The following is a 25,947-nucleotide window of genomic DNA, read 5'->3' as shown; positions in this document are numbered from 1 at the left end:
ATGGAATCATTAATTTGACATACAGGCTGTAACTGAATTGAGTTCCAGTGCCTGTGTGGCCACATTGCACAGAGATCTGTCCACTTATTTACTGTTGTTCACTATCGCTGCTTTCAAGTGATGTCAAGTTGAGCTGGTGTGTGGAAAGGAATTTTAATGTGTGGGTTCAGGCAAAATATATTATGTATATACTACTGAGGATAGCTACTGACCATTTTATAAAACCACAAAAGGTGCTGTTCAGTGCCTTTATCAAGAATGCTTTACAGTTAAAAGGTTAAAGTCGCTTTAATCGGAGTAAAGATTTTTTTCCTTTTTTTTTCCTGTGGAGCTATAAGTGCTCTGATTTTGTAATACATAAAGATAGATGGAGGCCTGTTGCAGATCTAAGTATGAAATTCCTAGGTTTCTGTGCTGAAATGACACTTGAACATAAATGTTGAAAAATTGGGATAATTTTCTTTAGTCTTGAGCTCCAAAAATTAGTATGGCATGATAAATGAAATAATTGTGTAGCGTAAGAGAAACATGATTATTTGAAATACTTTCATCTTCTGTAGTTATTGGTCTCATTAAGCAGCTTAAGGAAATCAATATTTCATCTTGACTACAACAGTTTGTAAATCCAGATTTGGAATGTTAACTGATATTGGTTTAATTCTGTTTACATTAAGGTAAATCTATATTTTAGCAAGCAAATTTCTGACTCACCTTTGATGTCAGCTTTGTCAACAGACTGAGTGAAGGTAGATCTCAAGCCATAACTTGAACATTTTGAAGATGTTTAAATCACTGTTTAATGTAAAGGGGTTTTTTTACAGTTTCCTTGAAATTGTTTGTAGTCTTATCTGAAAACGTATAGGAATGTTCATAATTAGAATTGTCAGCTCAGTCAACACTTAGGAAATGTGTGTTATTATGCAGTCTAAGGGCCTAATGAAATATATGGTATTTTTCCCAAAGACACTCAGCAAAAGATAAATGGCACTTGTTTACTCATTATATGTGTTTGCAGACCTTCTAGAAACTATAATCTAGTAATAGGATATTTTAGTGGAACGTGCTGTTAGACTGTATTCTTGCCTCCTTCCAGCTCTGGAAGCAGACAGCTTTGTTCTTTGAACTGCTGTTTTTTCCTAAAAGAACTCAGTGGGGTGCTCCAGCACTTTTTCATCTTTCACTTCTTGAAGATTCAGTAGTAAAGCACTGAGTTCTCCTTGTGTCACTTATTGCGTTCACTGTCTTACCACTATTGTGCCCCTTGGGGAGAGGGAGTTTCGTTGTAGCATTATTAGTAATGTGGCTAAGTTTACTCTCATCTGATCAGAAAGTTAGGCTCAATTTCCCCTCCAACTGCTGTGAACCAAAAAGTAAATAAAATTACACCTGAGCACCTTTGTATTGAGGAACTGAGTTCATGTTAATCTCCAGTGCATACTCAAATATAACCTGTGTTTTGGAAACATAGGAAGAAACTGGGACAAATAGTTTTTGGATACTGGTGATTTTTAGATCTTCAGCTAAAGAAAAAGTTGGGAAAGCACAAAAAGAAAACATTGAATTAACTTTTCAGTATAATAATTGGAATTGAGAGCAGCTGAAACCAGGCACATACCGTACAGTATTCTCTTTTCCATACAAGCAGTTTCACTTACCTCAGAAACAGGTAGGAACTGAGGGTGTACAATTCGAGATGAGAAGAGGAGGCTCACCAGCAATCTGAGCTAACGTGTGGTGTGTATTATGGAAAAAAGCTGATGAGATCTCTGCTAGAACGTGGTCTGTGTCTTGATTCCATTCTCTTCTAGAAACAGTTTCCAGTACAGAAAGGTCAAATTGTGCCCTCAGATGTCTCTCTCAAGAGAAACATGCTTGAAATCTGAGGTAATAAATGTATGATACAAGTTATACTTAAACTGTAGTAGCCACTTGTCCCTACAGTTACAGGCATATAATCCCAGTGATTAGTAAAACCTTTTAAGATTCCTCAAATGTAAAAGGCAGACTGCTGTAAATGAGTTTAATCCTACCAAAAGACACTTTTCCCTTTATAGAATCTCTCCTTCCCTTTTTTTTTTTTTGTTTGTTTGTTTGTTTGTTTTTTCCCAATTAGGGACAGTAATGAATGGCTGGAGGTTGATGCTTAAAGTTTATCTGGCTACAGTGAACCAATAGTAGTCACCCAGTAGGTGACAGTGTGCTAATGGTATAATCGTTTGTACTCTTAAGCTAGATATTGGGAAAAGGAGAATTATTTGCATAGATTTGAGGAAGAATAATGATTGATATGGAAGCATTTTCCTTGATTTTTTAATTATTTTAATATTATTTGGCAAATACAATTTGTTCTTCTGTTTGTTTTAGTTGGCCTTTAGCCTGTTTACTTCAAGAATGAGCTGGAAACATCTAGAGCCAATCATACTTTTAAGGTGGATTTGTGAATTTGTTGTCTCATACATATTTTTAAATCACCTTTTAAAGATATTTCTCTAAAAATGTCTCTCACAGGGCATAATAAAAGTATTTGTACTACTGCTCAAAGAAAATTATAGAGGTGTCATTGTGTTTGTACAGTCCTGTTGAAACAACAGGCACATGCTAACTTTGAGATTTCAGATTGTGTAGATTTACAAAAGTTTGCATCACACCTACATAATTCACATGAATTATGTTGGAGCTTGCATGGTCCTCATGACACAATAGTGAAATGCATGGAGCATTTAAACCAGGAGGCTTTCCATATTGTAAGGTCTTAATCTTTCGAAGGAGGTATCATTGATAAGAAATGATAGATTTCAGTGGAGACAGAGCCTTACTGGAAGATTAACATTAGCTTTCCTCTTTGCTGAGCTCCTTACAGTGTTAGTCCAAAGCTTGACAAGTCTCCATTGCAAAGCAGCCCTGGATTCTTAAGTGGTGATATCATCAGTGAGAGAAGATAAAGATCAACTGAACTAATGTGCTGAGGCTAGTAACAATGTGGCAGAAGTTAAAATTTAAACAGCTTTCATTCTTGTTTGTTTGATTTTTCACACTGCAAACTAAATTATTCCCTTATCTGATTGAAAAACTTTAGCATGATGGTGGTGTCTGCTTCATTTTTTTGCAACTTGAAAGAACATTAAATGCCTAAATCTTTCTACATCAAGAGAAACTAATTACCTTGAAGTTGATCTGTTAGGTGTTCAGATCTTTATAGCTGAATTGAGCTGGAAAAGCATACTTTAAAGGCAGCAAATTGTTGTGTAAGGTGTAGTGGTTACCAGCAAGACATAGAAGTGAAAAGTAAATTGAGACTTGTCTTAAAACTCCTACTCCTTTTGAAAATTTCAGTCATGATGTTCTTATCTCTTTTTACCATTTAGCTTCTATCATATGCTAATATCTGGTGATAAAGGTAGGTATATACTTGATTTAGTGTTCTTATCTTCTGAGGCTAGTCAGAGAAGGGAGTCAATAAAAGAACTTTTGTAAATCTCATACTCCACCACCTATGTAATAATTCTCCCTGAACCATTATTTGGTCTACTTTTAAAAGCACAAACCACCAACCTCTTGAAGGTATTACCATTATCTCACAGGCTTTTATTAAGGCTTAATTTTGGAGTAATTTTTTAAAGACCTTTCAAATAACATATTGATACACATTTGAGATCTGTGATCTCAAACAGCATGTGCAAATTTCAGTGGTCTGGAGAATAACTAAGTTTAAGATTTATGGATCATCATAATTAGTGGAATTCTTCCATTGATATGTCATGTGGTACTTTGGAATGTTCATGTTACCTCTTCCTCTAAAATTATTCAGAAAGCACATTAGCAGTTACTTAGTAATCACATTATGCAAAAAGAGTATCCAAGAACCTTTAGATTTTTTCCAACATTTGTTACTAAGAATTTTTAAATTAAATAGATTCAACATGGCTGGACACTGCTCTGAGCTAATTCACACACTTCAGCAATTAAAACACTCAGGTTGTAAGCCTAACAGATTTTCATGAAAACTGACAAAGTTTTTTCTTTTTAGTGTGTTACTGGTGCCAAACATTTACATTTCATGTGTTTTTACTTTCAAATGTGAAGCAGAAGAGCAAAAAGCTTCAATTTTTCTTTATGACAGTAGGAGTACAGGAACGTGTTAAGAAAAGAGTGAGTCTGTCTGAAGTAAGATTTGCTAACTTTATTTCTCTGGTTCACATTACACTGTGCAAAGAAGCTGTTCACCTCCCATTCTAAATCATTTTCATTTTACCAGCTGGAGAAGATCAGAATAAAATGGACCCATCCCTTTTCTCAGTCCCTGGTGGTGCTGATGATCCAGCGTTTGTTTTTCACTCAAACCACATGTTGAATAAGTGAAAAAGAGGAAATACATGCTGGTCATAGGTCAGGTGCAATACAGAGTTTATACAGATTTATTTTCTTTGTAGCATCTGCAGTCCTGCATTTAAAGCCATTGAATGTTGTTCTGCTTCTAGTTATTTTGAGGCAGGTTTTCTTATATAATGACATTTTGGGTTTTGGATTACCCTGCTGGCCAGGCATCCAGCCTCCAGAGCTGGAGGAACAGTCTGGTTGTGCAGATGAAGCTGCAGCAGACTTGCTCTCCAGAAGTCAAACTCTTGCATGATCTCATAGGGTGGAAGCTGACCCTCTTTGTTTCTGGCTCCAAATGAAGAAAGCCAAGCCGAAAAAAAACCCAAAAACAAAAACAAAAAAACCTTGGAAAAGTATTAGGGTGATAACTGGGAGTTGGGGGGAAGAACTCCTTGGGCATATAGGAGACAATAAGGAGGAAGGGGCACAAATATACTGCAGTCTACAATGTGAATTTAATTTTTAAGCAGATACAGATTATGAGCTGAAGGTTTCAGTTTTCTCATAGCATTACAAGTCACATGCTCATTTAATTTATACTCCATTAGAACTGCAACGCTCATTGCTTATGATTGAAGGAGCATCAGGAAAAGTGATTATATAAGTTGATATCGGCTTTATTTGTTGTCTTTATTATTCTCATACTTCTAGTCGTGTTTTAATAGCTTTGACTAGATTATGAATGATGTGCAGTTGGTTAGGAATTTGAAGGCAATAATTTTACATTCTCTTAAATGTGCCAGCCAGCCAAACTCAGTATGCATTTACAGCAGCTATTTTGCAGATTTATAGCTAATATTTTTTCTATATTTTTTCTTATCACTATAATTTATTCTCACTTTTCTTCAACGTGTCAGCATTATAATGTATATAGAATGAGAATTAATAGCTTACAATGGGATGAATTCATTTTCACAAGAATCAAGTTGGAAAAAAGTGAATCCCAAATGGGCATGAGGGGGTGGGAAGGAAAAAAAAGCATTCTTCACAATAATAATAATAATGAAGCACTGGAGGAGGTTGCCAGCAGAGGCTGTGCAGTCTCTACTGTGAAAAGTTTTTAAACCTTGAATGGAGGAGGTCCTGAGCAACTTGATCTAATTGTGAAGTTCGCCCTGCTTTGGCCTGGATGTTGGACTAGATCACCATTGCAGGCCTCGTGCAGTCTAAATTTTTCTAAATTTAAATCACCAGAATTAAGTCTGAGCTGTACAAAGGCTTGGACGTATTAGAAGGGAAAAAAGTCCTCATGTCCTTTCTGTTCTTCAGAGCTATAAACATGCCTTTTAAAATACTGAGGGAATGCAATGGGAACTGTGAGACTAGATATCAAATGTCACACCAGAGACTTAAGAACCCAGTTCATGGACAAGTATCTTAACAGATACTTTATGTGAGCAGTGAGGAATTCTTGAATCCTCCTTTTGTAATTAGAATGATTTCACCTTTTTTTAACTTGACGATGATGTTTTTAGTCTCATTTAATATGACAGTTTGTGATCTTTTTTGTTGTTTTACCTTTTTTTTCTATCCCAATTTCTATTAGGAATAGGAGGCCTGCAAGATTTTGTGCTGAAGTCTGCAACACTGTCAACATCACCTGCTTGTCCACCATTTACACCTCTCAACTTCGAAGCCACCCCGATTGTGCGAGTAGCTGTTGAACCAAAACATCCAAGTAAGCCTCAAGGAGAATGGGGATGGTAACACCAGCTCAGTGTGGCAGCACTGCAGCTCCCAGCCCTCAGGGGTCTGCCTAGTTCATGAGCTACCCACTGAATCAGAGACTTGCCCAATAAAAAATAAGGTGTAGCTTGCCTGGAGGGCAGTGGGAGTTGTTCCTGCTGCCCGCTCCTGGCTCAGTAGGTGAGGAGACACAGGAGAAGTTGTTGTGCCCTTTTGTGACAGCTGTTCACAAGTCAGACCCTACATGGGCTAACAGTTCAGTTTTCCTTTACTGTGAAGGTGAGCACATCTGTGGGTTCTCCACATCTGCTGCTGTTCTTTTATGTGTCTCATTAAACTTGTGGTGCAGATCTGCTTCTCCTTGATGCCCCCACCACAATTCCTGCAAAACAGACAGTGGGATACCTCTGGCATTATTTGAATTTCAGCCCAATTTCCATTTGTTCTTGTAATGTTGGTAGAACCAAAATAACTGGCTTTATATTCAGTTGCAAAATACTCTAACACTAAGATTACATGTTTTTTTAGATATTGGACAGCTTGGCAGCTATTTGTTTCATGTGTTTGAGTAACAGATAATCATATATTGTACATCCTATATTTGTTAAAGCAGTTTTGAAAGTATTGGAAATTACTGGGTCTGCTGAGTGTAATATTAAGTTTAAAATATTAAAGGAATGTAATTCTAGAACTACTGACCAGTTAGGGGTTTTTTGTTCCTTAAGAAATGAATCTGAATCATTCTTGCACCATTACTTAATTTCTCCTCCTCAGTAACTTGAATATATGATCTGAACGAAATCTTTAGGGGCACAGAAGCCTAAAAGGTGGTTATACATGCAGAAGTTTCCTGAAAATCCACTGTTGCTTGCAATAACAGGAAGACAAGCAAAATGTGGCCACTGCAGTTGCCCAGAGAGCTGTGTGTAGTCTTGAGGTGGCCCTCACACATTGTCCCAAGTGTGCATTGCACTGCCACGTCAGACCTGCCTCAAAACTGCATCTGCTTAAGTGGAAAAATGACTCATATAAACTATTTCCTTATGTACATTTGACAAAATTACTGCATGTCTTCACACTCATGTCAAAATCTTCCTGTATGATTGCCATAAGCTCCAAAAGAAAAAAAAAATTACTCATCACTCTGTGAGCTTAAGTGCAGAGACAGAGTTGAAAGTCTTTGTTCAGCTGTGTTAGCCATGTGAAACAACACTGCAGTATTTCCACTTTTTGTTTATTTTTTTGTTTGTTTTTCATGGGTGCTTTTCTATTACACCCTTAAAGCTCAGCAGTAAATAAACAATATCATATTTCTTTTAATAGTCTCCAAGTGAATGACAAATTTAATGTCACTCTTCCTTCTGAATATGAATATACATTCCTGGAAACCCCTGGGGTATTCTCTACTGCGTCTGTAAAATAAAAAAAGAATTCATAATTAATTTCTTTAAATTGTGTTCATTATGAAAGGCTGCTGACATGAGGTGTTTATGCATAGCTTTGATGTAATCTAGCCAAATTTGACTCAGCTGTGCTTGTTCATTCTCCATTAACTTTAAGACAGCTCTTTTTAAACACCTTCATTTTAGGGGCAGCTGTGATTTATTTCACTGAAAAGCTCTCACATCCCTGATTTCTCCTCTTTTCAGATTTTAATTACTTTAAAGCTTTCTGGTGGCTTACAGCTACTTCAGAATCCTTCCTGTGCTTTATTTGCAGTTATGCCTTCTAAGTAATCCATATGGAATACTTTTACTTTAGTAAAGTTAATGTTATTATTTATGTTTTTGGAGCATTTTAAGCACTAGCAATTTAGAAGTTGCTACACTTAGTTATGAAAGATTGCAAGGAAATCAAAGTATTTACTCAACGATTACTTTAAAAAGTTGTAATAGATAAGAAAGGTTATAATTTGATAATTTGTGAACATGAGGCATGAAGTTTTGAATTTTTAATCACTTCATTTTGATAAAATTCAGGGGTTTTATTGGGTGTGAGCTCTTCATGAGCTGTATCTGAAGTTAATTTTGTATAGGAAGCAATGTCATAGTCAATAGGTGACTTGTTCTACTGAGCCTGCTGTAAAGCTGTGTAAACAAAAAACGTGCAATCCACTGAAGTGTGGTGCTATATGGTTATAACTGTATGATGTGCATTTTCTCATCAGTACATAAATTGTTGGTGACAAGTTCTGAGAGCAGCTTATGTTTTCAGTTGCTGCTCTTAAACCACGCTGCTCTGTGTGACTCATAAGCACAAAATTGCCCACTGAAAGTTTTTGTGTATTCCTAAAATACCTGCTTGTGTTCAGGCTTCCATGAAAATGAGTGTTACTATTTCTCAGTTTAAGTCTGTCCTATTTTGAGTATTTCTTTCCCAGTATTCCTTTGTTAATTATACCCTGTTTTGCCAGGTGATATGCCTCAGCTGGTCAGAGGGATGAAGCTTTTAAACCAAGCTGATCCATGTGTGCAAGTTTTAATCCAGGAGACAGGAGAACATGTGCTGGTGACAGCAGGAGAAGTTCATCTTCAGCGCTGCTTGGATGACCTGAAAGAAAGGTTAGAGGGGCAAGGAGGAAGAAATATTTTTAATTCAGTAGGTGTCTGTTGTATTTCTCTGTCAGATGAATATCTTTGATTTATATTCTGGTAAAATAGAGCTTTATCCACAAACAGTTTTTACCACTGAGTCATAAATGTACCTTTTTGTAGCTATAAAATTATCTGCAGTCAGGCAGAAGCCACTAGCTTACCACTTCTGTACATCTAACACACACTTAGGGCACTTTCTAGAAATTACAAATTGTGGTAATTTCAGGAGGCTAATTAAGAATGTAATGTGGCATTTGTACATACAAATAAAAACTGAGGGGAATCATGTCTTATAAATGAACTCTGAAAAATTACAAAGCACCAAGACCAAAATTGTATGTGCACACTCTATCCTATGCCTTTTCTCACTGACTTTTTTTTCAAATGTTAATCTGTTCTCATTCATGAGTAGTATTTTTTGCAAGCACACATGCATATATTTAGTATCTTCTAATGTTTCTTCAAATGGCAGAAGAACAGATGTCTGAAACAATCCCTTCCTGTAACTTCATTTACTGAAACATTTCTGATACTTCTGCCACATACATTAACTGGCATTCTCTTTCTAAACCAAAGAGCAAACCTGATGAATGGTTGAATGTTTGTCTTACTGTACCCATATTCATTTCAGTTAATATCAGAGAACTGTGATTTCTTATGAAAATGAGACTGGATCACTTGTAAAACTAGATGTATATTTTAATGGTTGTTCTCATTACAACTTAGTGCAGTGTATTTTTACCGCTTCTAAAAACATAGTATTATTTATTGATACTTTTTGCTCAAATGTAATGTGTTTAAGCAAAACTGGTTTTGCTTGTCTTTAGCTGCAGTTTGCATAGGATTATGTTATTGGCAGTGGTCCAAATCTGAAAAAAAAAAAGATAAAATAATACTCCATGACAGGGTAATGAGATTATAGTGAGCAGCTAGTACGACTTATTTACATACATTTCTGTACATTTACATTCCTAACCTTTTGTTTCACACACATAGTTTTGGAGGTTTTTATGAGTTGTCATCTAATTTGTGTTTTGTTAAGAGAATGATAGCATGTCAAAAGTGACCATTTTGTATCCCTGTGCTTGTGGCATTGTGAGCAGATACAAGAAACACCTGGAAACACAGACAGGCAGGGCTCCCAGCATCATCCTGCCTGGCTGTGGGTCGTGATTTCTCTGTGGGTACCAGCTCCCCAAAGGCGTTTGGAGCAGGTTGTGTTCACTATGGAGCTCGTGCTTCTTCTAGATCTCTCAGGATTTGGCATATCCTAGTTGCCATCCCTCACACACCAGCTTGTGGTGATGCCTTGAGAGGCTGCCTAGAACAGAGGCTAGACAGTGTTAAAGGAATAAAGTAGGGATTTATTAAAAATGCCTTCAAAGGCTGGACCTTGGGCAGTGAAAGAGCCTGGCTGAAGTTACACCCAAGGTGGACAATGGGTCACACAGTTTCACACTTTTATAAGTTTTGGTCCATTTGCATATTGGGGTTAATTGTCCTATTACAGCTCCAGGTTATGAAGTCCCATCCTCTCAGATTTTACCAGAGCATAGGAAATTTTGGTTAGTCCTTCTGTTGTCATTTAATGAACCTGCTCAGAACTCATGGATGGTTAAGAAGGATACACAGCTCTGATCTTTGAATCTGTCAGATAATAAATAATTCTTCCTTTTCTTCTTGCTGTCCTTCACAACATTTGACATACCTAAAATGTTTCACCTGACTTTAAATTATCACTTTATAGCACTAACCTTTTATAATAGTGACAGACAGAGCTCTGTTAAGCTTTCCCAGTGCTTCATCTTGTCTGAGCCTCTCCCTATGGGAGCAGATGTGCTGGCTCACACCAAGTGTCCATCTCTGTACTGTGTCTGAGCAGTGTGGCCAACAGCAGGGATAGGAGGAGTAAAATTGGAGTAACTGTGATGCTTTCCCAGGCCTTTGTTATTTTCAGTCCAGCGCCCTTTGTGGTTTGGTTGTCAGTTAATCCTGGTCAGCCTTTCCCATGCCCCACGTGGTTTTGTAGGTCTGTGTTGCACCCTTGAACATCTGAAGGCTTCTTGTGCTTGCATTCCTTTGATCATCTTTATAATCAGTTTTTTTCTAGTCCTGTTTGAGGGCAGAGAACAGCAGCACATAGTTTCCAAGATGTGGGTGAAACAGTGATTTATGCAGAGGAATAGCAATACTTTTGCTTTTATTTTCTTGAGTTCCTTTCCAAGTATTTTTGAAGACATAAAAGGCAGTGTTCTTTTTTGAAGTACATAAAATTTGAGTTTGAAATGCATTACCTATGTTGCAATCAGATTTCTTCATGGACATCTGTTTCATGTTAAGGCCCTTTTCTTACCTCCCACCCCCAAGTGTAAAATTATTTTCAAGATTTTAAACTAATCCTTGAACTTTATTTTGCAGGTTTGCAAAGGTGCAGATTAGTGTATCTGCTCCTATTATACCCTTCCGAGAGACCATAACGAGACCTCCCAAAGTTGATATGGTGAATGAAGAAATAGGAAAACAGCAGAAAGTTGCTGTCATACACCAAACAAAAGAGGACCAAAATAAAATTCCTGAAGGAGTTCAGGTTGATTCAGACGGGCTTGTTACAATTAATACTCCAAATAAACAAGCTACTCTCAGTGTAAGAGCAATGCCACTTCCTGAGGAGGTAACTCGGCTTCTTGAGGAAAACAGTGACTTAATTCGAACTATGGAACAACTCAACACATCTCTGAATGAAGATAAAAAAACACATGAGATAAATCAGAAGACTCTTGATAGAATCAAAGAATTCAAGCAAAAGTTGGAGAAAAGTCTTCAGGGAAGAAAGTGGAGAAATGCTGTTGATCAGATCTGGTCATTTGGACCACGGAAGTGTGGGCCCAATATTTTGTTACATAATTTTGGGGGCTATAAAAGGTCTGTGTGGCAGTGTCTTGGGAATTCTGTGAAAGAAGTAGGTAAATACAGAGACTTTGACAACAGCATAGTAAGTGGATTTCAGCTGGCTACACTTTCAGGTCCCATGTGTGAAGAGCCTCTCATGGGTGTTTGTTTTACAGTGGAAAAATGGGAAATAAGTAAAGCTGGAGATACTCTGTCAAGTAGTAAGGAGGATTCAGGGGAGCTTGATGCCACAGAACATCAGCAAGATGAAGATAACACTCTAGCAAGCAGTTGCACTGATGAAGGTCCCAGTGCAAATGAACCCCAGGACAGGAAGCAAAGTGTCACAGACTCCCCTGAGAAAACGAGTAAACACAAAGGAGAATCCCTGCTTGCAGATTGTTATGGCCCTTTCTCTGGGCAGCTGATTGCCACCATGAAGGAAGCCTGTCGTTACGCCTTGCAGGCCAAACCACAGAGACTCATGGCAGCCATGTACACGTGTGAAATCATGGCCACTGCAGAAGTTTTAGGTAAGACTGGGAAAGTAAACCTTTGCCAAGAACTTGCCTTCTGATTTCCAAGGTGAGGTTTTATAAATGAGACTGAATCAGAAGGTATCACTTCATTAAAGGTTTTGTCAGGGGTCTTTTGTAGTTCTCCAACAGATTCTCCAATGACTTTCTCATGCCTGTAATATTTACACTGTTCTGAATGAGAATTCAGCATTCTTCTTGCTTATCTGAACACAGGCATAAAGAACAATGCTACACCTTTTTGAAGTACAAGATACAAAATACTGCCTTTCTATGAAGTTTTTGTAAGACCAGCTTCAGTAACCATGAATATCAAGTGTGCCTCATAATTAGGCATAAGTTCCATGAAGAGATGGGAGATCTCTCCTGTTTATTAAAGGAGTGCAAGATCTTAGCAAATGCTGTATCAAGATACTTAAATACAATAATACCGAAATGAAATCAGGAAAAGGAATATCAAATTGTTGTTGCAGTCCAGTTGGTGATCTTGTGTTTTTAAGTAGCATCTGTATCCTTCTGGTATGCAGGTTGCTGAACCCAGCACATGCCAAATGGTGCCACTTATATTACCTTACCACTTACACCTACTGAGACTTATTTTTATCACCTTCTTATGACACCACTTAACTGTATTTGTTCTTGGAGTTTTCCATGGGAGTTGCTTACATGCTGAATCTGATCCAAAGCACCGAGGTTTTCTTTAAAACTAGCTTCCAATGCATTTAAGCTATCAGCATTTTACATTGACTGTACTCATCATGTACTCATCAAATTACAGCATATCCCACATACAGTAATTAAATGCTTGGTTACTTTTAAAAAAATCTCAGCTGTTGTCCACACAGTCATACTGATAGCAGCCCAAAGACCAAAAATTACAGTTGTAATGAAAAGAAATGCCTTTGAGTGAGCAACTGTTTTGTGCAGATTCGTGATCCTGTTCTTTGCTGTAGGTACCCTGTAGCAGGCCTGGTACAGGGTGTGCTGCCATGGGCTTACAGGCACAGTACCCTAAACATCCCCTACTATGACAGGGAACTTTGGCATTTCAAACTCTTTTCTAATGTGTAGGATTACTAATAGTTGTCAAAACTGGACTTTGTTTTGTTCCTTGTTGCTGTTCACATTGGCATGGTACTTCTGAGTCTCTATATCAAGCTATAAGCAAGGTACCAATTTTTAAACCTCAAAAACTCTGTATAAATTGCTCTTTTGCCAAATCTCACTACCCAAAAAGCATGATTGTTTACAGTGAAGTAATAAACATGCATTGGCTCATCAATTGTGCTGTAACCCAAATGGAAACATGGCTTTTAATGCACATATATATATATTTAATGAGTGTAATTTAGGACTCAGACATGCAGACAAATTAGTGCAGTCTAATGAATGTGAATTGTGTTGTAATAGCCATGGACATGCACTTAGTTCATTACAAATTCATGGGGTTAATTTTATTGTGCAAACTTAAGCTAATAAATTGCATCCTCATTAGGAGGAGTGAAAAGCAGGCCTTCTACCCAGTCAGGCTTGGCAGCTGACATGTGTCAAACCACTGGCTTTTGTATCTTTATTCTTTTCTTTGGCATTCTGTACATCGATGCCCTGTGAAGTTTAATGTATCTCCATATTGATCTGCTTGTCTCTAATATGGGGAAAGTGAGGTCTTTGTTTCACTTTCTCTCACTTTCCTGGGAAAGTGAGGTCTTCTTTGTTCTCAGAATATAAAACTTTTTCCATCAGACTTTTCTGACAGTGAAAATAACTCCAGCTGAAGCAGAGGAGAGGAGCAGTGTTTTTAAGTGGCTTTCTTGTGTGCTTATTATCTTGATCAACACAAATGTATTTGATAGTTTTTAGCTGTAAATTACTTTCAAAAACACGATACCTACTATGAAGTCAAACATGGGCATTTTCACAGCTACTTTCATGACATATATGACATATTTCATGACAAATACAGTTTTTTATTTCAATAGATTGAATATTAACTTGGGAAAGAAAATTGAAATTATCCATGACTAACTTAAGACTGAATTTATTAACAAACCAGTTGAACTCATTAAACATAATAAATATGTAGTATTTCAGATAAACTAGTTTTTTGTGATTAGAATAGCACTGCACTATCTGGGACAAGTACAATGTAGGGATATGGTGACCCAAGCAAATTTCTAACAGTAGCTTGGATACAATTCCTAAAACACAATAGTATTTCATAGTAATGATTCTCAAATATTTGGTTATAAGAAAAAAGCAAGTTAGGCACATAATCTGGCAAAGTGCCTTTTTCAAACAGTCCTATGATTGTATGAAATAGACATAGATGGTTTCATCCAGCAGTAATAACTTATTAAATGTTATTAATTCTGAACATTGTATGCAGAATATTGGATTGCACATTGTATGGCAGAATATGTTGTTTGAATTTAGTGTGTCCATTTAATTGATTGACTTACAAAAAAGAAATTTAGCCAAAAAAATTAGTCATTTTACTTAAAGCTGAACCTCCTTAAACAAATATTGATGTATTTCTCTTAGTGATGCAGGCTGTGCAAGTGTTGGTGAGCTGATGGGGATTGTGTCTCTGCAGGTCGTGTGTATGCTGTGCTGTCCAAAAGGGAAGGCAGAGTGCTGCAAGAGGAGATGAAAGAGGGCACGGATGTGTTCATTATTAAGGCAGTCCTGCCAGTAGCAGAAAGCTTCGGCTTTGCTGATGAAATCAGGAAGAGAACCAGTGGCCTGGCCAGTCCACAGCTGGTGTTCAGCCACTGGGAGGTAAAAATATCTATTCACTCCATCTGTTTTGGTGATCTATTTCCTGTAGATGTGGCAGATTGGAATAATAAGCAAAAAAAGGTTAAGTTTTGGTCAAGATTTTTTATTAATTCCTTTTTGAAATAAGGAAAAAAGCCTTAAATTATTTCTTTGTGTAGATATGCTGTTCAGAAATGTATTTGTATTTTGTTTAGATGGGATGCTTTTTTATTTCAGTAGAAAGTAAGTCTTTCATAAATGAAACTGCTTCTTTATAGATGTGTTTTCCTGAATTTATGTGCCCTTTTTCATGAGTTCTCTGGTAAAATTGTTTGGGGAATGGGAAGAAAATCAAAACCACAAAACAGTCTCAACCTACCACTAACAGAAAATAAATGTATCAGTAAATCTAATGCACATGAAAGTTAACCTCTTAAGGTCTAGCAGACACCTTCCATATTCTAAGCCAACATAAATTTTCATGCTTAAAAGACAAATTGAATAGATTTCATTCTTTCAAAATTAAGTCTGTTGATATTAAGTAGTAGTGTCCTTAAAATCATTCCTTTTGGTCATCCTTGTCACTTAAAGAAATAAAGAGTTGAATGCAAAGGTGTAAAGCAAGTAGGAAGTAGCAAAACTGATCAGGAGTGTCATCAGTTGAAAGTCCAACGTAGTTTGTTCCTGTGATGTGGAGAGTAGATCTTCAGGGAGAAAAAGAAAAGGCTGTAAATCAGAGCTCCTTGTTCAAGACAAACACACCTGCATTGTTGGGCTCCTCAGAAGACTCCACTGAAGAAGCTAAAAGTGGCTTCAAGGACAGCAGTCAGTGGGTATAAACCTTTCACCTTAAATTTCTCAAATAACTTCAAAGTGTAGGTTTTTGTGGGTTTGGTTGGGGATGTTTGTTTGTTTGTTTGTTTGTTTTGGTCAAGTGGTCCTTTATTTGGTGTTAGAAAACAACAGAATCTTGTAAATGGATGAAAAAAAATCTTTGTTTGATCTTCTGATTTATTTTGTCACTTCAAATGTCAAGTCTCTGAGTACAACCAACTGTAGATTTTTGAGGTCAGTGACACTCCCTGCAGTTGCCAGCTATGGGCTGCTTACCAATGTTTCCCTGGAGTATGTGCTGCTTTTTCACATGGTGTGGATTCTTCATCCACAGCTGAGTTGTCCCCCCGGGTAGTATCTGTAAAATACTCCACTAACTGGATTTCTTTGTTAGTAACTGTGGTAACTGCGTCAGGAATTTTATGTGGATGATAATGGAAAAGATTGGGAAGAGTATTTGAAAGAGTACTTGGAGCAGTATACTTTGAAAAGCATGTTATGTCTTGCTTGGCAGTGGTACCTTACTGGTGTTAGTAAATGCAGGCACCAAGGACTCAGCTGTGCTCCCTTATTCATTTAATCTTCTTGTAACTAAGTCCAACTTCACATAGAACCACTAAAGGAAAAACAGCTGCACAGAATGCAAAAAGAAAAAAAAAGGGGACAATCCTACACACAAAAAAATAGGTAAACTGCGTCTTTTGAGTATAGTTATATATTTTGGATCTTGTTTACAGCCAGTTACAGATCAGGTACCTCAGACTAGTGGGTGTTGGCTGTACTGTGTACAGTAATCTTGTCAGTTCTGGATGCTGTCCTCTGAAGTGCAGCTGGTGAGGTTTTGTGGCTTTAGTGGTCTTTTGTCTGAACCTCTGACATCAGTGCCCTAGAGGAATATCAGCCAGAAGGACGTCAATTCCAGCTAACCATTGTTCTGTGCCAGTTTCTTTAGGATTTGTAGCTTCTGTGCTCCAGCACTAAGCAAAAACATGAACCCTGTGGCTCTCAGGCCTCCCCTTCTAAGCCTTGGCATGTACCTTCACTTTCAGATGCTACAAATTTCACATAAGAAAATGTTCACACATCATTATGGGTGTGCATAGGACAGGCAGATTTGAACAAATGGCAGCATTTTCTAACATTGACCTTCAAGAGAGTATAATTGCAGCTAGTATGTTAAATGCATTGGTAGTAGGAAAATTACTGTGTAAGCCAGTCACCTTTCCACCTGGGGAATCTGTCAGTGGGGGAGGGTTGGGTTTTTTGTCTCCATGAAAGCCATGCTCACATACTTTTGTGATAAAATAAGCCTTTTACTAAGCTACTAGTAATGTTATCTGTGTGCAGTGATGGCAGAAGAAGTGCATTTTACTCTCACACCATCAAGGCAATTTCTAAATAAATGCAATTTTCAGAATCTCTAGTGCTAGCATGACAGAGAGACCATGAGAAGTGGTTTGTATCTCAGCTCCTGTTTCTTCTCTTTGAATTCTGCAGAAAGTTGCATGAAGTGTTGTGCATGACTTTGACATTGTCACTTAACTGTTGAATTGTAGTATATGTATCTACATGATAAACACCAGCATTTTATTTGGATCCCTACTATTCAATGCATCATTGTGTAAGAATACACCATGTGAACTTTGTGTAATTTAAAACTGGTTTTTCCTTAGTGTTATAAACTGTATTTGGAGAGTGTGGCTGCTGCTTTAATTGCACACTCTCCAAACCCTTCCCTGGTGTTCTGAATGAACTCAGTGCTGCTGGTGTTTTCTGTGTGCTCAGCTGAGTACCTGGGTCATGTATTTATCTGCACAAATTCCTTCTAATATGTTGTTAACCCCATTTTACACAAAGTGAAATAGACAACTGGGGAGATTTTTAAGCTGCAAACACTTTGTCTCATGGAAATCTCATGCATAGAGTTTAAAAAGAATGTTTAAAGAATTGAGGTTTGAGTTCACTCTTCTATTATATTTCATTACCATGATTTGTAGACTCTAAACACAGAAAGGTCAGTGGTAGAGCCTACATTTAAATGAAACCATTTTTGTCCCTGTGGAAATGATATTGCCTTTTTTTTTAAATTCAGTTAATGAATGGATCTTGTGTAGTTCAGATTGCTCCAGCCCCAAGGGATGGAGCAATACATATATCAAGGTCTATCTTGTCAGATACTCCTTTTTTGTTAATATCTTCTGGCATGCTTATACAATTTATTCCTGCCTGTAAAGGACAGCACCAAGTTACCATTAGTAACCATTAGCTTTCAGTTTAGTCCTAGATTAAACTAATTTTAAAAGTTAGGGAAATGTTAGGTGTGTTGCATTTACTTGGCAGTACTTTCTTAGATTTCAATATAAACTTCCTTATTTAATTGTTAATTTAAAATATTTAACTTTGGGGTAATTATGAACTAGTTGTATTTTTTTAAAACTTTGAATTAATAATGCACTTTCAGTTAATGTATGCTTTTGTTTGAGCCTGTTTCTTTTGTTCTCAGTTCTTTGCAATTAAATGTTTTACTCAGTCATGTTATTTTATCTTAATCATAAGTTTTGAACAAGAAGATATTTCTGACTGCAGAATCCTTAGAATAATGGAACTCTTATCCCATTTGGGAAATTGGTATTAAAAGTAAAAAAAAAAATAATGCATCTGGCTCTATTCAGGTGCTGATTGAATTTTCAGCAAAAATTGTCAAAGACATCTACTAGTTGTAAAGTTGTGAAATGTATAGTATTCCTGTTAAATCACATCTTTTAAATAGCTTGAAGATTAGCTATTAAACATACTTTTATTCTTGAGGGGGCATGAGTGAATTGTAAACACATTTAATCAGAATTCTTTGTCATTATCCCTTCTAAGTAGAATAGTGCTGAGAATGTGCCTCAGGGCTCTGAAGGAAGGTAAGAGAAGGGCTGTGTGTAATAATTGCTAGGAATATGAGACTTCTGAATCTGGCAGTTTTATATTCTGAATTTTAATTCCTGCCTTTTGAATTGTAAGTCATTTTACAGCTCGGAAGATGGGGCTTAATATAGAAGTTGCTGGATGAGATTGTTAGGCTTGCATTAAACAGGAAGCAGGCTGAGGTAATGAGAGAGAATCTATTCTAGGTTTGAACTGTAATTTTACATACATTATTGCACCAGTGACAGTTAAGGCACATAAATGAATTCGAGGAGTAACCTGGAACCTTTCAAATACGAAAAGCTCATTGTTTTGGCAAGGACCTCTGAACCTAATTGAAACAGTAAATAAAAGTGGTAAGGGTGTGGCTTTAATTCTCTTTCTCAATACATGTTTCTTAAGTAATAGGAAAAAATGCAGCTGTAGAACCACACATCTCCTTTTTTTTGTTTCCAGTTACCAAATTCCCATTAACAGCTCCTGCTGAAGTCAAGGCTAAAGCTCAGCTGTCGCTGTTTGAGACACAAACAAGGATGATGCTCCTGAGCCAAAGTAAACTTGTATGAGTTTGTAGCTAACTGTGTAAATGTTCATTATTACAGTAGTTCTTGGAAGAGGAGTTCTTGTATCTAACCAGGCATTTTCAGGCCTTGACAGTCCCAATTTTATAGTGTGAGGGATAGATTTGGGTGCTTCTTTTACTTGCAGGATATCTACACATCCAGTACATTTGTGTAGGGTATTCTCTGTTCTGGAGGCACACTGCCAGTACTCAAGTGGCCTTGAATTTGGCTATGCTCAGTGCAGAATCACTTGTGCAGCATTACCCAGCATATCACATATGATTTTCTTGAAAAACGGCAGGTAACTATTCACATGCACCTCTGCAAGGTTCTGCTATTTTACCTGAAAGTAAGTTTGCCCTAAAGGTTTTTATTTGTCAGGGCCACTTCAGATATCTCACACGTGCATATCAGCTGTACCTTTTTCAGTTGCATAGTCTTTGTCTATGTCATTGTCATTACTAGGTGATTGACACCACTTGAACTTGTGACACCACTCATAAATTCTCTTAAAATACCTTTCTGCCATCAAATTTTCAAAGGTAGAAAGGATTCTGATCCACTGGAGCCCGTATCGTCTTTGAAATTGTGCATAAAAGTTCTTTTTATTTTATTTTTTTTTAACTCAAGGAAGAACTTGTGCCATAATGTTTTTCCTTTCTTTGGCTGCTAATGGCTTTCTAATGGCTTTCTAATGGCTGCTGGTGGTAGTGCCCAGTCACACTGACCTTAGTGTTTCTTGGGATTTCTTATTGAGCAGTTCACAAAAACCATGATGTTGCTTGCTGGTCTTAAAATCTCCGTCAGACAATGTAAGACTGCTCTTTCTGTTCATGGTCCAGCTAAAGCATGATGATATTTGGCTCAAAAAGAAATTTTCTGTCTTCATCAGACAGTAAGGACCAGTAGGGGAGATGCTACCAGAACCGTGGCTGTGTTCCCACATCTGCCTGACCTTTTGGATGAACTAGGCAGATCCCTTCTGTTGGCTTTTGATGCTTCTCTAGACTTTGTTTTGCATGATTAGGCTGCCTTAGGCAGAAACGGTTTCTTACCATCATTTTGTGAAATACACTAGACAATGGGACCAGGATCACTATTGGAGCCATCTGGGTGACACTGAAATGCAAATAATAAATCATCCTCAAATTAAGCCTTAAAATTCCAAGTCCTCTTGAATTGCAAGTGGTCTGCTCTAACTCATGTCTTACTGAAAAGCTTGATTAGCTTACATAATCATTTGCAGGATTAGTACACACTCTGTCATCTATCAGTATTGACATAGTATGCTCATAGTATTTCTATTTTTGTTGATTATTATTACAGGTATTCAGATGATACCTCTCATAGACATACAAGCATTTATAGCTTGAATAATTAATGTGTAGTCGTTAAGCTAAAAGAGTGACATCTGTTTTGCCTGTGCTACTCTGCATGCTCTTACTAAACAAGTCTTATGAGACTTCATTGTTTGGGTGTGTTGGTTTGAATAGTTGTTATATTTAATGAAACATCTTGCTTTAGAATGGTTTCTTCTTCTAAAGAAAACCCTTCCCTTACAATATTTGAAGTAATCTGTTTACTTCTTTTGAAATACCTAATCCCAGCTGACTACATTATAGACAGTTTTATTTATACCCATAGTGGGTTCTGCAGTGAGTGATGGGACACACTTCATGCATTTGACTGGGAAGTTTTATTTTTCTTTTAAGCATAATGGAATTCTATGGGTGTGCTTATTGTCATACTTTAAATAAGTTATATCACCCAAGACTTCTAGAAAATAAATCAAGGAAGATTAATTTAAAATGTTCCTTAATTTCAATGCTCCTTTAATAGGAACATTTCCATCATTTAGGCATTGTGTTTGCAATAACAGATTTAAAAACTGTATCAGCTGCTGTGCACTGATTCATTTTCCTGTGTTGCTTTTTACATGGCTGCATTTAGAGAAAATGCTTGTTTTTAATAGAATAAATGCTGGTCCAGTGATCCACCGCACAGATCTTGATTTCTAGTTCACTTTTTAAAATACAATTTCTAGTTCACTTTTTAAAATACATGTCTTTCAGAAGAGCCTTGCAGATGTATAGAAATACTCAGCTGTGTTAAGGAGGGAGCACTTTGTCATGTACACTTGTAGGAGCAGTTGTGTCTGTGCTGTGCTGTGGGCAGTTAAAGCTGATGTTGTCCCTGTCAGAGAATTCTGGTGTTGAGTAATAAATTCCCACTGACTAGTTCATGCTGTTAAAAAGGAAAATTCCCAAGTCCTAAAAAAATTGCTGGAGAAAAGGTGTGCTGAATTTTCCAGTTACCAAATCACACACAGTATGATGGTATTTGAAAATGTATTTTATCATAATGCTAACAATACCATAATCGCATTGGTTTTACAGAGTCTTATTCCTAATATTAGTGCCTCTTGGCGTCTTCTGTCTGTTGTAAAACATAACCTTGGGACATAAGGTTTGGCTGTGGTAAATTTGTTTCCCTCCCTCCTCAGTGGTTCTCAGACACAGAACACATTGACAGAGAGAGGCAGACCTTTGATAGAAGGTAACTGAATTACTTCAGTCATTTTAGATTTTTCATTTGTGGAAGGCATATAATTTTGCATGCCCAGTTTTCATTTGATTGAAGTTTTTGTTTAAAAATACAACTTTCTGAAAAAGTGTTGTCAAGGTGTGCTGTCACATTTCTGATTTTGAGAGGAGTCTTAGGCTGTATGTTTTAGTTTTTTTATTGAAAAAGTAGTGTATGGAAACATTTAAATAATTTTAAATTAAAAGTGGCATGCAACATAGAATAAATAATATTTCTGGCTGTCTGTTCTGCTTTGATACTGTGGATTTTTCAGGATCCATATTAAATGCCCTCTGTGAAATAACTATACCATATTCCAGAAGGAATGGTCCATTTAGAATCTAATTCATCACTGAGGGCTTCATCCAGACAAAAACTCAATTTCTGTTACAAATTCCAGAACCATCCCTGTGTGGTTCCCATGAATACAAACAATAGCTCAGGACCTAAAAAGCTTCTTAGCTCTGATTCTAGGAAACCCAGACCTGCCATTCTGACAGTTCCCATTGTAAGGAAATTGATGACAATACTTGGGGACTGTTCTCCTTTTGCATGCTTGCACTGCATTAACAGAGCACAGGGGATGATGGATGCCACCTGCTATAAACATTTGCCTTGATGTATTAATATGATATGAATAAAGAGGAGCAGTCTAGTTTGTGCCTTTGCCGTCACTCACAGAATCAGAACTTGGAAAAAATAAAAACTTCCTACTTTTTTGTTTGGGTCACTGTGTCAGTAACACCCCTGTGTGTCATAACAGGGTTACAGTGACTTCCTAAAGATGATGGCCCAGGTTCCTCTGTCCCATTGCTTGCCATGGCATGGTAACACGTGTGCTGATTAATTCATCTTTTATAGAGGATCTGCACCGTTTAGGTAGATGTGGTCCTCCAGCAGAAATTTTCTGCTGCCACCAGATCTTGCTCTAGAAGCAGTGTGTAGTGGCTGAATTATTTAGGCAGGTTAATAAACCAAGCTATCCACTGAGGTAGTTCTTTGAAACCTAGTTAACCTCTTTAGAGCACTGCTCTGCATCAGGTACAAGGTTCACTCAGGATTCTGTAATCCTGTGCTGAAATAGGTTTACCCTTGCTGGCTAATAAATACTAAATAGTACATTCAAACCTGCTGTTATGCTGACTTCCCTGAGACCTGTTGAAGCATAAAGAATTCTTGTCAGTGAAAGGAATATCCAGTGCAAAACTGTAGTAGAGCAAGTCTTTCATCAATTATTGAAAGAGCCAGTCTGTCAAACCTGGGGATTTTCTTAAACATCCATCACTACAGTATCTAAATATTTACAGGTAGATTAGATCTGCAAGTTCAATTTTGTGTACTTTCGGACTCCTCTGTTATGTTCATTATTCGAGAACCGCTGTCTCAGTGCTTCTTTCCAGGCATGATTTCTGGGTGTTACGTTTCTTGCCAATTGAAAAAAGAAGTCATCAAAGGGCATAGTAACAATCTTTAACTTACCTGTGTGTAGTTGTGTAAGCTCCCTCAGCAGTACAGTCTGAAGCAAACCTACTGAGCATGAATCACCTTCTTCAGGTGTTCTTAGACTTGGACATTTGTGTTTGTTCAGCTCTTTAGGCAGATCGTGAAAGGGGAAGTCCCTGGTAGCTTCACATCATTAAGATGTTAAGGATGAGCCATCACTATAACTTCATCAAGTCAATATGCAATCTTCAGTGCCCTTTTTCTGTATTTCCAGTGCATAAAATAACAGTGAAACCTTCAAACTCTCGTGGAGTGGAGACCTTTCTTTTTTTATTGATGTAAGCTGTCAAGGAATCACTGTTCAGTTTCTATGCATTGGTTATAAGGCCCTTTGCAAGACATCAGAACGGGTCTGACTCAAGCAGATTCTTCTGTGGTTAGACAGTCGTTACATTTATGGTAAAAAATAAACACAGAAAAATTTGGAAAGCTGACTTTCAGACTGTTTATTTCTAAGCTCTACTTGCTTTTGGTTTTCAGCCAGACAACCCTGTACGTAGTCACTTCACATGTAAATAATTGAGATTGGCTGTCACTTTCACCACGAGTAATACCCACTTAATTTAACAAGTCTATGCAGGTGCTTAACTGTAGCAAACTAGAACTGTTTTTGTTGGTTTAGCGTCACATCCCATTTCTGCAAGATTGAACCTACAGTATTGCCTAATACAAATTAGACTGCCACAGTCATTCTTCTAACTCCCCATAAAGTGTATTTTGTGTGGTTGTGTTGGGAGTTATTTAAGATGAGGTGTTAAATTAGGACTCCACAATTGTTGATGTTTCTGAGGAAAATTGTCCATCTTCAGTCATAATTTTTTAATTCCTCTTCTTGCTAGTTTGTGTAACCTGAGCTTTAGGAAATTTTGCGTAGGTTGAAGTACCATATGGCAAATGAAAGGATTTGTCAGAAGAAAAAGTTTGCCATGGTAGAAAAAGCTTAAGTTAAAATTGATGATTTTAGGAAAATTAGTTCTCTCCTTGTTAGTTATTAGTGCTAGTTTTAATATTTCAGAAATTATTATAGAGTAATACTCTCAGTTGTTACAACTGTCGTGATTCTTGCAGTAACTAATACTTGTCTGGACTACTTTTTGCATGAGGATTTTGTTTAATGTATGAATATGGTATTATCTTTAGATTTTTTAGTAAAAATATATTACCTGTAACTGCATCTTGTGAGGAAATCTACAATCAAGTAAGATTAATATTTTTGAAACTTGTTGTTGAACCTGGGTCACACTGTATGGTCAATTCCATCCTTTCCTGATGTTCAAGTTTAGGGTTCTTGTAGTACCCTCTGTGGTAGTCCCAAAAGTGTGGGGTATACAGGAAGAACTGGAAATAAAGGCATGTCCAGTTATTCTCTGATCATGTTAGATTTAAAATCTGTTCTAGAGGAATGCTACAGAGCTGCAAGAACAGCTCTGCTAAATATGTTAGAACCAGAAACAGTGATTTTTAAACCATCTGTCCAGCTCGGGATTGGAGAACATAGGGCACAGAAATGAGCACAAATCTTCAGTTCTGACAAATTCTAATTCAATTGTTGTGCGATAATATTCTAAGTAAGGAGTTCTCTCTTGAAAATTGAGAACTTACTGAGCATTATTTGGCATTGTTTGCTGATGGGCAGTTGAAATAATTGCTTTTAGAATGAACTGCAGATAATTGCAGCTGAATTTGAAAAGTTATTGTGGGCTTCTTAGGGCAAGAGCTGCAGAGTGTGTCTTAACTCTTGTTTTCTGCTTCTGTAGCTAATTGCAGGCTTTCCAGACAACTTCATCTGCTCTGCTTTTGTTTCTCTACTTCAGCACTTGATTACTTGAAATATGCTGATAAACTTTTGTCCTGCTTTACTCTTCTTTTGTTTGTTTCCTTCTGCAGATCATTTCGAGTGACCCGTTCTGGGTCCCAACGACGGAGGAGGAGTATTTGCACTTTGGGGAGAAGGCAGACTCGGAGAACCAGGCCCGCAAGTACATGAATGCAGTGAGGAAGAGGAAGGGGCTGTATGTGGAAGAGAAGATCGTGGAGCACGCTGAGAAGCAAAGAACTCTCAGCAGAAATAAGTAGCTGAATCTGCCCCCTTTTTCTCCTGATGCAGCCAAGTGTGGGTGGATTATTTTATATGCAGCAGATGCAAAATTTCATCTGGACTTTGTTCTTTGATACCATTTTTCTTACATGCTTTGTCTGTGGCTTATGTTAACTTAAGCCTTTCCAACTTTTGTACAGAGAAAATAGTTTATTTATTGAAATAAAATAGAGGCATATTCACTGCAATTGGTCTCAATTTTTAAAATTTAATGTGCTATTGAACATCCTGTCACAAGGATTAGGAACTCCCAATTCAATTTGTTTCTTTCTGACCTGTCACATGTACTTACATTAAGCTGGTTACCTACCTTCTTGCAAATAAACCGTGCACTGAATTCAGCCCTTTAATGGTTTTGACTGTTTTTTAAATGAATTTTGGTAATGTATTTGTTTCTTACCCATACTTTTCATAGTTACCTGTATGTAAATAGATATAAGCCTATTAGGGATTTCTAAACTGTTTGTTTTATTCCATTCCTCATGTAAGCAGTTATTTAAAGCAGTAATATATCTTCTTTAAATCAGAGACCAGAAGACAGCACTGCAAAAAGCTGAGCAAGATGTGTTCTAAGGAGGGAAAATAAGACAAACTTTATTAAAAACTTCAGTTTC

General features: G+C 37.1%; 1 protein-coding gene across 1 annotated transcript in view; it reads left to right on the top strand.

Annotated features, from left to right (window-relative positions):
• EFL1 (elongation factor like GTPase 1) overlaps nucleotides 1–25,707 on the top strand; it is a 61,004-nt gene extending 35,297 nt beyond the window's left edge. Inside the window, exons 16-20 of the mRNA XM_063412568.1 lie at nucleotides 5,924–6,055; nucleotides 8,477–8,624; nucleotides 11,076–12,079; nucleotides 14,676–14,860; nucleotides 25,123–25,707. Of these exons, the coding sequence (XP_063268638.1) occupies nucleotides 5,924–6,055; nucleotides 8,477–8,624; nucleotides 11,076–12,079; nucleotides 14,676–14,860; nucleotides 25,123–25,311 (1,658 nt within the window). The 3' untranslated portion in view covers nucleotides 25,312–25,707. The remainder of the gene's footprint in view (nucleotides 1–5,923; nucleotides 6,056–8,476; nucleotides 8,625–11,075; nucleotides 12,080–14,675; nucleotides 14,861–25,122) is intronic.
• Nucleotides 25,708–25,947: the final 240 nt, after the last annotated feature.

The sequence above is a fragment of the Prinia subflava genome, chromosome 15, assembly GCF_021018805.1.
Source record: "Prinia subflava isolate CZ2003 ecotype Zambia chromosome 15, Cam_Psub_1.2, whole genome shotgun sequence".
NCBI classification, from domain to species: domain Eukaryota; kingdom Metazoa; phylum Chordata; class Aves; order Passeriformes; family Cisticolidae; genus Prinia; species Prinia subflava.
This window is presented reverse-complemented; position numbering and strand designations above follow the sequence as displayed.